This window comes from Juglans microcarpa x Juglans regia, chromosome 2D (genome assembly GCF_004785595.1).
Source record: "Juglans microcarpa x Juglans regia isolate MS1-56 chromosome 2D, Jm3101_v1.0, whole genome shotgun sequence".
Classification (NCBI taxonomy): Eukaryota; Viridiplantae; Streptophyta; class Magnoliopsida; order Fagales; family Juglandaceae; genus Juglans; species Juglans microcarpa x Juglans regia.
In genome coordinates this window covers 37,644,146-37,656,712 of record NC_054596.1, presented here as the reverse complement: position 1 = coordinate 37,656,712, position 12,567 = coordinate 37,644,146, and the positions used below count along the sequence as shown (strand labels likewise).

Here is a 12,567-nt window from a genome sequence, read left to right as displayed (position 1 = left end):
TCTTACCTGTGAATTCTTGCAGACGCCCAACCATGAGCAAAAAAAAAAGAAAAAGAAAAACGGAAAGCAAATTCTCCCTCACCAATGCCCAGTATAAAATTCATCAAGAATGACTCTGGATCAACCCCTATGCCCAGTGCTCCCTCCACAGCATTGGATATTGCCAATAGGTTCACCCCTTGGTAAAATTGTGCAACCAGCGACCTTTGCGTCAACGGTTTCTACGACCTTTGATCCATATGCGAAAGCAATGGCATTAAAGGAAACTGCTTCCATTACTTCTCAATTTTTCCTCCCAAAAGGAAAATCTGAATATTTGCGCAAGCCCTTTGTTTCCAATCTGTTCTATGTAGAACCAAACAGGTCTGCATACACAGATGTATTCAAATTTACTTGCTCCTAGTTTCCTCCCAATTTCTACTGGATATCTAAAGATTCCTCAAAGAATCTCCAATATTATTCCAGTATTTTAATCCTCACTAATTCAGTTGTCATAAAATCTATTTATGACAAAAATGATTCCATAAAATTGATTTACCATAGTGCTTATATCTTCCGTGTCATGACAGAGGCAGAATGGGGAACAAATCCCTATACTCCCAAAAGACTCTCAGACAAAGCACTTTCTTTTACTTATTTTGATTATATTACTGTCTGGAACCGTTTCATGTTCTTCCAGGTACCTGATATGAGCCACTCCTGGTTCATTAACTTTGATTCAAGATTCAAATGAACTTTTCCTTTTTGATTTCTCCAATGGTGGAATCAATTTGGTTTAATTCTCCAGAATTTCTCTACGCAACTTTCCCAAGCTTTCAAATACTATACAATGATTGTCGGCACCAAGCTAGACTAGCACTCAGCTATGTTCTCTTATGAACTCCATTTTTATAAGAACTACAAACTTCTGTGGATCTTCAAATGGAGTTATGAGAGAAATGCCAATATTATATCCCGTGCTTATTTCACAAAATGGTGGGATAAGTTTAGATATATTGAAAAAACAATCAACCGGATGATCAAGGACTTTCCACAATCTGCACCTAATTTGCAGGATAAAAAGGAATTCCAGTCATCAAGACCGGATCACCTGCTCCTGGATATCCATTAATCCATGCCCCTGTTTCACCAACAACATCTCAGCAAGGAAAAGCCACTAGCTCAATCTCCAAGAAATTCTCAAAGTCTAAAAAGAATAATAATATTTTGGACAGACTTGATAAAAAGGATTTAATAAAAATTTTAGAAAAACAACTGTCAAAGTCCTTGAGTAATGAATTTGAAGAAGATAAAAATTCAGACGCATCATCAGAGGCTTCGTATATCAATGTATTTGGTCACGATTCAGAAGACACCCCAAGGTTATCTGATGACTGACTAATACTTGAGTTCAAAGAAAACGATACAACGACTTATTTGAAGAATTGTTGCCTTATGCAGAGACAACTGGAAGACATACAGACGACTAACAGACTATTTTGTCATCTTATGCCGAAAGCAGTAGTCCACAGAGACAGCTGGAAGACATAATGAGAATACTACCTATGCCCATGCTTAAACAGTTCCCACTGTTCACTCACGGATTTACTTTTACTGTTTTACTTTAATCATTATAAACAAGAACTCCTTATACTATAAAAGAAGAACCTTACATTGTGCTAAGGCAGAACTCATCTTCCGGAGAAATCCCTTCTATCCTTTTCTTCCTATATTGAGAACTCCTTATTTTGGAAGTGCAAATCTGCACTACCTTGTGCCTGTACATTTTAAGCTTTGTAATTTTAATAAAGCTTACATGTTTATTAATTTCTCAAGTTATTTTAGCATTGCATACATGCATTTGGCTGGTTCAACCGCCTACTAATTTTATGCTGTATAATTTAATTATTGTGCAATTATCCTACTCTGTTTCCTTCATTCTCTTCTTCTTCAGTCATTCTTCTCTGTTTTCTGCTGTTTTGGAATCAGAGATTAAAGAAGTATTTTCTAATATATATATATATATATATTTTTACTTTTTAATTAAGAAAGTGATTTTAATGATATTCTAAATTTATTTTATTTTTAAAAATATTAAAAAAATCTATATGAAAAATGAGTTAAAAAAACACATGAAAACACTAGAACTCCAACGGAAGCTGTAGTATTGTCTTAAAAATAAGAATAATGCTAGAGCTCTTGGTGGGCTTCCACTGGATCTCCAACATGTATTTTTATGTATTTTTTAAAGTTATTTTTATATAGATTTTTTTAATAATTTTAAATATTTTTAAAAAATAAAAAAAATTTACAATATTATTAAAAAACACTTCTTTAATCACGAAGTTAAATAAAAAATCATTTTTTAAGATTTTTTATTTAACTTCATAATTAAGGAAGTATTTTTTAATGATTTTTTTTTTTTTACTTTCTAATTAAGAAAATGTTTTTAATGATATTCTAAATTTATTTTATTTTTAAAAAATATTACAAAAATCTATATAAAAAATAATTAAAAAAATTACATGAAAATATATAAAAACAAATGTTATAACTCCAGTAGAGCTCCAGCGAGAGCTGTAACATTGTCTTAAAAATAAGGAAAATGCTTTATTTCCAGCTCCCGCTGGGTTTAGTATTATATTTGTATGTGTTTTTTAAGTTTTTTTTTTATATAAATTTTTTTAACAATTTTAAATATTTTAAAAAAATAAAAAATAATCATAATATTATTAAAAAATAATTTCTTAATCATGAAGTAAAATAAAAAATCATAAAAAATATTTTTTTATTTTACTTCATAATTAAAAAAGTATTTTTTAATATTTTTTTTTTTTTACTTTCTGATTAAGAAATTATATTTTTAATGATATTTTTAATTTATTTTATTTTTTTAAAATATTTAAAAATATTAAAAAATTTATATAAAAAATAACTTAAAAAAAATACATGTAAAACAGTATTACACCCCGGAGGTCCCAGCGGGAGCCAGCGGAAGCTGTAGCATTGTCTTAAAAATAATTATACGCCTGTCATTTTTCGTCAAAGAAATGAAAGCTGACGAACAACTAGTTACCACGTCAGCAATGAGGGCCAGAGACAAGGAAACCATACTGCCCAATAACTTTCCAGGGATAAATTTGATCAAGAAGGCCTGAGAACTTTCCAGATCTTCATCTCCAGTATAAAATCCCCCATCTCTATGCCCTCCAGTCTAATTTCTACGCAACAATTAAGTTCTCTGTTGTATCTCTCTCTCTCTCTCTCTCTCTCTCTCACATCGCTTGTGTTTGTTAAGATGCCGAGCCGATATCCAGGATCCATTACCCAGGACTGGGAACCCGTGGTACTCAACAAGTCGAGGGCCAAGGCCCAGGACCTCCGCAACCCGAAGGCGGTGAACCAGGCCCTGCGTTCCGGGGCTCCGATACAGACAGTCAGGAAGGCCGACGCTGGTTCCAACAAGAAGGCTGCTCCGGTCGTCAACGCGAGAAAACTGGACGAGGCGGCCGAGCCGGCGGCCCTGGATCGAGTGTCAACCGAGGTGAGGCAGGCGATTCAGAAGGCGCGGCTGCAGAAGAAGATGAGCCAGGCAGACCTGGCGAAGCAGATAAACGAGCGGACGCAGGTGGTCCAGGAGTACGAGAACGGGAAGGCCGTGCCGAACCAGGCGGTGTTGGGGAAGATGGAGAAGGTTCTCGGCGTGAAGCTCAGAGGAAAGGCTGTAAAGTGATCACGTTGCATGGCTGTGGAAGGGACGGTGTGTTTGGTGGTGTTAGTTTTGGACATATATGTGTTGGTTCTTGGGTCATGGGGTTGTTTAGCCCTTTCTTGTTTGTAATAGAACGGTAGCTAGGGTTTCCATTTTGCCTACAGAGAGGCTGGTGAAGACTGATAGTGGAAGAAGCTACAACGCCTGTACAAATATATGAAAATGAAATATGGAACTTCAAATTATCAATTGTTGATCTTCTCTCTCGGCTTTTAGATCATTCTAATTTCTTGAAGATGTGTGAACTGCGATGAAATCTTTTAGCCTTTGTATTCTATAAAAATAAATTCACATGGCTTGATATCATGGTGCGTTGAATTTACTTTTGTTAAAAATTAGATGTTTTGTGTTTGGATTTAAATTTCGAAAACTAAAGAATATGAAGATGAATTCTTCTGAAAATTTGGGAAAATTGTAGTGTCAGAGTCAGACTATCCTTGTTAATTTGTTGGAAATTATTTTTGTAAATGATGTAAAAAGATATGAAGGATGAGACTTTTTAAAAGCAATTGAGTAACATCATCAATTTGGTTTTTTGTTTCTTTTTAAAAAAAAGACTGGGCAATCTCAAGCAGAGGTGGCATAAAGATCGAAGGAAGAACACAATAAAAGTGGAAAATGTGAATCCATTAAAAAGCATAAAACGATAAAACATGGGAATCGTTTTAGTAGTAATCGTTTTAGACTTTAGTAATGAATGGAAAATATTTTATTACGCTAATTAGATTCAGTCAAGTAAATCTTGATTTATTTATTTATTTTTATCTTTTATTTTTAAGAAGAAGACGATAGTGGAAGAAAATTATGGTTACAACAAAACAAGATATATTATATTAAAAAAAGCAAACCCAAGCATTAAAATTACTAAGGCATCCGATTATATAACGAAGGTTCAATGAAAAACATGATAGACCAAACTAGACAAAACAATTAAAACCAGAGAAGTGCTCGCTCCTAGAAACCAATGAGAACTTTGCGTGTGGGGTTTCTGTGTTGTATCTCTTGTCTTCTATGTTTGAATAGTGATAAGTGTTGAGAAGAGTTGTGAATAATAATAATAAAATAATGAATAGTAATGAATAATAATAAAAAGTAGTTAAAAAGTAATAATAAAGTAATGAATAGTAGTGGAGTATTCTTGGTATCTAAGGCTCTGGCTAAGCTTCGAGTCAACAAAACTCAGCACCTAGGTCCAGAATCATAATTAGCTTTCGAAATGTACTAGAAGACTTCAACAACATCTTCTAGTTTTTTGAATATAGGGAAATCCCCCTTTGTCCAATCGAATGCTACCTCTAATGCTAGAAGGCAACTTAGATAAAGAATACCATAAGCCAGTTCGACCTTTAGCGCCCATTTTAGCAAAACCATCAACAACCGAATTACTTTCTCTATAGCAATGGACTAAATAAACATTAAGCCCAGCTAGTCGACTTTGTATTTCATCCCAATAATCTTTCATATACCAAAGGCCACATCTCTGAGATCTCAACCAGTTAATTACTAACATTGAATCTAGTTCAATCTCCACAAATAATAGTCCCAACATACAAATATGCCAAGCCCATGAAGTAAACAACCCATCAATTCTGCATAATTGTTAGAATTATGCCCTGTAGTTGCTGCAAAACCGCATACTAGGTCACATTTTTCATCTCTAATAATACCTTTCGCATCCGAAGGACTTGGATTACCAAGAGAACAACCATCCACATTCAACTTTACCCAATCTTGTTTCGGATGCTTTCACTTGACTGGAGTTGCAACCTCTTTCATTGTAACTTTTAATGGCAGATTAAAACATTGGAAAATAACTTCATCATGCCGAGTAAGTATATTTATATCCTCAAGTTTTAAAACAAGTCAAGACACCCAATATTTAATGGAAGACCAAACCAGTTGAATCGACTCCATCAAGCCTTCCATCCTAGCCTTGCAACGAAGCTCCCATAAGCGGCAAGTTATGATAGCAGGAAGGAGACCCAACAATTGACTAGGACGATTTGAATTTCTTGCCCGCCTATGCCAACAATCAACCCTTGGTCTCCATGAGCAACCTTCCATCCAAGGTACTTCAAGAACCAACAAACAAATTCTCCATATTTTTTCAGCAAATTCCCCTCTTGCTAGTACATGATCAAGATCTTCATAACCATAATTTGAGCAACAATCACATCGGGAAACAATAGGAATACTGATTTTTCAGACTTTGTCATCCAACGAAAGACATTCATGTATGACCTTCCACATAGTGATTGAAATTTTTTTGGAAGAGCTGGATGCCAATCCCATTTCGCCCAAGGGAAATCTGAACCTCTTGTACTTATACAATTCCATACGCTTCTTGTTGAGAATTCCTATAAGCATTCGGGAGCCATATCAACACATCATGCCTAGTTTTTATCCTACCCAGTTGCAATATTATTTCCTCAGCTTTTCGATGTCCCACCAACCGAATAAATAGCTCTATATTCCAACCCAAACCAGTTTTATATTCATCCAATTTTAGATTCGACACCTCAGAGATATGAATATTGTCACATAATGGTGCATTATCAGCCCAGTGATCACACCAAAAATAGAGATGTCCCTCCCGAACTTTCCATTTAGAATGAGCTTGCACTAAGGGAATACTCTTCAAAATCATTTTCCAACAACTAGACCCTTTCTTTGGATCCACCAAATAAATGTCTATCACCAACATATTTAGCATGGAAAAAGTTGGACCAAAGAGAGGTACATTGCAACAAATTCCAAGCTAGCTTCATGTGGAGAGATGACTGCACTTCCTGTAGACCACGGATACCCTACCCACCTTCCGAAACTGACTTACAAAGATCCTCTCAAGAGCGCCATTTTTTCTTTGCTTTACCATCTTTCACTCCCAAGAACAAAGTGCTTATGATTTTTCGAATTTTCTCAAGAACATCTATAGCCGTCCTTAAGATTGAAAGGCTATGCACAAGTATACTTTGAAGCACATGTTTAATGAGAAGCAGTCGCACCCCACTAGATAACAGTCTAGCTTGCCATCCCTCCAATCTGGACCGAACTTTTGCAATCAAGTTATCAAAATGAGCAATCTTCAATCTTCTTGAAATAATTGGTACTCCCAAATATTTGAAAGGAAAAGAATCTTCCATAAAACCAGTGAATTGAAGAAGTTCACAACGTCTAGACACTAAAACCTGCGAAGAAAAAAATATAGAGGATTTCCTTTTGCTTACAACTTGTCCTGAGCATTGTTCATAAGTTTTCAACACATCAGTAATAGCTTTCAAATATGCCTTTCTCCCATTACAAATTAACACCATATCATCAACGTAAAACAAGCGAGAAATAATAAAGGTTCCCCTCGGATGATAAAACGGAATGATCTTGCCTAGTTCAACTTGTTTTTTTGTCATCCTCGAAAATATTTCCTCTACTAAAATGAACAAATAAGGTGAAATAAGATCATCTTGCCGCAATTCTTTGCCACATTAGAAAAAACCTTTTGGGATGTCATTCATGACCACAGAGAACTAAAGATTAGTAATGTGCTGTCTAATCAGCATGCAAAAAAATTTTGAGAACCCGAAAGCTTTTAGAACATGCAAAAGAAATGATCAATCCACATGATTATAGGCCTTCGCCATGTCAATTTCCAAAGCCACATTTCTACCATAAGAAGGTTTATTAATAGCATGAATAATCTCTCGAGTCATGCTAATATTCTCAAAAATGCTGCGACCTGGGAGAAAGACTCTTTGTTCAGGCGAAATAATTTTAGCAAGCAATGGAGAGAGATGATTAACCATAATCTTTGAGCATATTTTGTAGAACACAATACATAGGCTTATTGGCCTAAACTTATCAAAGCTTACCGTATTTTCCACTTTCGGAATTAATATCAAGAAAGTTGTATTAAAAAATCGCGGAAGAGTCATACCTCAAAAAAAAACTCTGCCACAGCATCAACCACATCAATACCCACTATGTGCCAACAAGATCGATAGAAACCCGACCCAAACCAGTTAGGTCCCTAGCTACTACTTTCGGAATAGAGCAAAGTGCATCATAAACTCCCTGTGAAGTAGGAACACGAGATATCAACACGAAATTACCTGTTGGACCAATTCGTCTAAAATCGGCTCTTCACGTCGATTGTCAGCCTCCAAGAACTGTGAAAAATAAGTGATAACCCCATTGTGAATTTGCTCAGGTGAGGAAAGAATAGTGCCATCCTCAAGCTTCATCTCTTTCACCTCTTTGTGATTTCAGCGACTGACAACACGAAAAAATGCTGAATTTGCTTCACCCTTTTGTATTCAACCTTGTTTAGCTTGTTGAGCTAAACTCTTCTCTCCCTTATGCAACCAAACTGAGAGCTCCAGCTGGGAGGCAACTAAATCATCCTCCACATCTTCTAAAAATTCAGATTTCAAATTGCCCTCCAATCCCTTTATACATTCCTCAAGTGCTGTTATGTTAGTTTCAGTCCTTCCAAAGATTTGCTTGTTCCATGATCTCAGAACAATCTTTAATCTTCTAAGTTTTGTCACAAACATATACAACCTTGAGCCCGCAACTACTTCTCCATTCCAAGAGTTAGAAACACAATCAAAAAATTGAGGATGAGAAACCCACATTTGCTAAAATTTGAAGGAAGGATAGCCATAGAGTACTAATTGTTTCTCTAGTGATACCTACATCAGTGCATGATCAGAAGAAGCTCTCGCTAAATATTCCATATGAGCATCAAGAAATACATCAAAAGCCACCGTATTTAGAAAGCAACGATCAAATTGTGCCCAGTGTCTAGATAGTCTAGAATGACCATTACACCAAGAAAAATAATTCCCACTAAATTGCATATCAAGCAATCCACACGAATCCATCCAACCATTAAATTCCTCCATAACCAAAGTCAATCTAGGTCTACCCTCTCTTCACGGAGTCATTACTAATAATATTAAAATCACTTATCACCATTCATGGTAAATTATGAATATTAGCATCTATCAAAGCATCCTAAAGCCTTCTATGCTCCAAGTAGGAGCATTTCGCATAAACAAAGGTAAAAAGGAATTCTTTCAGTTTTTCATTGATCTGAACTGTCAAAAATTGATCTCCCATACACTCAACGACAAGCTTTTGAGCATTTCTTCTTGTATTCACATAGTTGAAGTTACAAGCTTAATTAACTTATAACAAATTTAACTAACCACTTCCACAAGGGGAGTTTAAAAAAAATGAGTCTTACATATGTTTAGGGGTACTGTAACCGGTCCATTTGGGTTTAGTTTTATACATTTTTTAGAACTAAACCGGTATATACCAGTTTTGAAAATTTAAGAACCGATATCGGACTGATTCACTATCAAAACATGAACTTCCCCTTTTTTTGGTTTCCATTCGGTCCGATCTGGTTTTTCTGGTTTTACAGATTATCTATGTTTGTAATAATATGATATTTATATATATATATATATTAAACTATTAGTCTATTTATATTATAGTATAAGTACATTATTTTATAATAATGAACACATACTAGTATAGTATTGAATTTAACTATAGTCTATATAAGTTTTAAACTTTTTGTATGAGTATATTATATATATGATCAAATATGTAAAAATATATTTACAAAAATAATATATATATTATAATTTATTATGCCAAAAATATATTTATCATTGATATATATATATATAATAAGTTTATGTTAATAACTTAATATTAATGTTTATACTTAAAACTAAAATTTATATGTTATGTCAAATGTAATATTAAAAATTATAAGATTTATTTTATGTTATATCACATGTTATATTAATTTTATGTTATAAGATTAATAGACTTGAATTATGAGATTATAGTTTCATATTATATCAATTAACAATTTAACATATAATATATAATATAATATAAAAAATTATAAATATATATACTGATCCGGTTTGGTTTAATCTGATTTTCAAAATATGAAAACCGGTGCCGCACCGGACCGCTTAAAAATGGGACCGAATCTAATAAATTCAACCTGTTTTCCTTTTTTTTTTTGTTACACCCCTACATATGTTTATGTGTGACAAAAGTAAGTGAACATACAAGTAAAGATCTCTAATCTATTTCTACAATTTGTTAGAGCAATCATCTTAATTCCCTGATCTTCAAGTGCAGAATTATTTTGAAAAATTCTAGTAGCCTCATAAGTGATAGATGTAGAAGTGCAATTACAATAATTTAACATAGGCTGTAAGGTGAACAAAAATCCAAACTTATAAAGATTTGCTTAAGATAATTCAATTAATTTTATTTAACAACCTCAAAAAAACTCTCTCATCTCTCAGGTGATTGTCCCTCCAAAAGCATTTTCAGCATTCGAGCCTCCCATGCTATCACAATTTAGTTTGGACATTGAGGCATTCTTAAATATTCTCATATATTTTATTTTTAAATATCATTTAAATATAAAATATTTTTCAATTTCAAATTTATAATTTTTTTTATCTAATCATTATAACTTTCTTAAACTTCCAAAAAAAATATAACTTTTTAAATTTAAAACAAAAATTATATTCAAATAATTTTTTAATTTTATAATATTTTTATTCCAGTTTTAACTCTCATTTTTCAAAAACCAATAAAATTTTTTAACTCAAACTATTTCACTCTATTTACAAATTATTTCATTACTATTCATAGATATTATGAGATATTTGGACTTATTTGGAGAGTGAGATGATATGAGAAATTATGAACCACTCATTGAGAAAGAGTTTGGCCCTGAAGGAGAGTGTTAAGATATAAATTAAATAATAAAATCTATTTCTTCTTATAAATTTAAACTTTTGAAATAAATGATGATTCCACGAGATGAGATCACTCCAGCCATCTTCAAATATGACAATATAGACTTCGCAATCTTTCTACAACCTTATGGAATAAATAGCGCACACTTTCTTGCGGTAGTATCTTACTATAGTAGACAAATTAAAGTAGTCGACAATATTTCGGACTATTTGAATAAGAGAAGTGCTACACTCATGGGTTCAAAGAAGCATTCCAAACAAATGTCTCAAGAGTTATAAAATAATTACATAAAAGTAATCTTATAGATTGGCGTGGCTTTATATGAGTTTTTGAATATGAATTACATCAAGATATATTAATTTATAAAATTATTTTAATGTAATGTGAGAATATTTCTCTTTCAACAAAGTACCAAGAAAATAGGACCATAGCAAATTATTCCAACTAGCTAGCTAGCTATAAAGAAAGAATAAAGTTAGCTTTTTAGAAAGGAGGATAATAACAGCTGATTGACAAACTAGAACCAGTTAGATGTGCAATCGGGTCCATAAAGAAATGAGTAATGATATATAATATATTGTATAATATATTATATAACAATATTATAAAATGAAGATATTTTTATAAAATTATGTTATTTTTATAAAATATTTTATAAAAATATTTTTTATTTAAAATATAGTTGTGTAAAATATTATAAAAAATATTGTACAAAAATATCAACTCACGCTGGCATAATACCTCAGGCGGAACTGAAGTTTTTTTGAAAGCGCCAACTTTTCTACGGTATAATAAATTTACGCAAAATAAAAAAAGATTAAAAAATTATAAAACTATAATTATATATAAAATTAGATTTTAATAATTTATTATATATAAAAAAATAAAATTATAAAAACATAACTTAATACATGTTTTAGATTTCTAACGATAATGTTTTATAGATCAATAATAATCATCTATTATTATTTTTGTAATGAAATATTTATAATTTATTTTCTTCATAATATCAAATAATGTTTTAGAAAGTCATCTTTTATTCTTTTAAGTTAGTTTATTAAGTTTTATGTTAAATCTAGATATTTTCGTATTGCATTAATTAAACATATAATGTTATAATTGAGATTTTAAATAAATTTTTTCTTGTTTAATGAAGTCTAAATGATAAAACATCTTAATTATTTTTTATATAGATCATTAACCTTAAATTTTTTTTTTATTTATTTTTTTTATTTTCACTTTCATGGATTCCATATTAAGGAGGTTAATATTGTATAACAAAATTTTTAGATTCATATTAATAAATTTATTATTTCTCCTAAACTTAGCTTTAATTTAACTTTGGTGAGGCACATTCTTAAAAATAGATAATATGTAGAAATTATATAAATTTTGAGACTATAGGCCCACAAAAATTGGAGAGACATTTTTTGGTATATATTGAAATTTTAAAAAGATTTAGAGAGCATATAAGGATTATAAATTTTTTAGAAGGTCATTTTCCATATTAATCCTCATTTTCTATACGAGGATTATAAATTTCAGAGGGCGCAATTGAGAGCTGGAAAAACTGACGATTTATAAAATTATGAATAAAATTTAGGTTTTGTTTATTTTCTAAACTCATCTTAACTCATTATTATAATTTTTTTAAATTTTAATATAAAATATAATAAATAATTCAACTTTTTTAAATTTTAAAATAATAATAATATTAAAATATAATATTTTAATAATATTTTATCGTCTCAATTCAGTTTAACTTAATTCAGTTTAATATTTGATCTGAACCGAACATAAGGGTGGTTTGAGTTTTCAAAAAATTTGCCCGGTAAGAACGTCGTGGGCCTGCCACTGATACTCCTGTACGTCTGTCCACATGACATGTGTACGTAAAATGAACCAATATGGCAATGCACAAACACGATAAAAAAAAAAAAAAAAAAACAAAGCCAACGATTTAAACAGTACTAATTGGCTGCTATTTATGCAAACACGTATATAATTAATAGCTC

General features: G+C 31.8%; 1 protein-coding gene across 1 annotated transcript; it reads left to right on the top strand.

The window, feature by feature from the left end:
* Positions 1–3,083: 3,083 nt before the first annotated feature.
* LOC121250598 (multiprotein-bridging factor 1c) lies at positions 3,084–3,940 on the top strand. The gene has a single exon (XM_041149749.1). The coding sequence runs from the start codon at positions 3,182–3,184 to the stop codon at positions 3,710–3,712; it is 531 nt and encodes a 176-aa protein (XP_041005683.1). The 5' UTR covers positions 3,084–3,181; the 3' UTR covers positions 3,713–3,940.
* Positions 3,941–12,567: the final 8,627 nt, after the last annotated feature.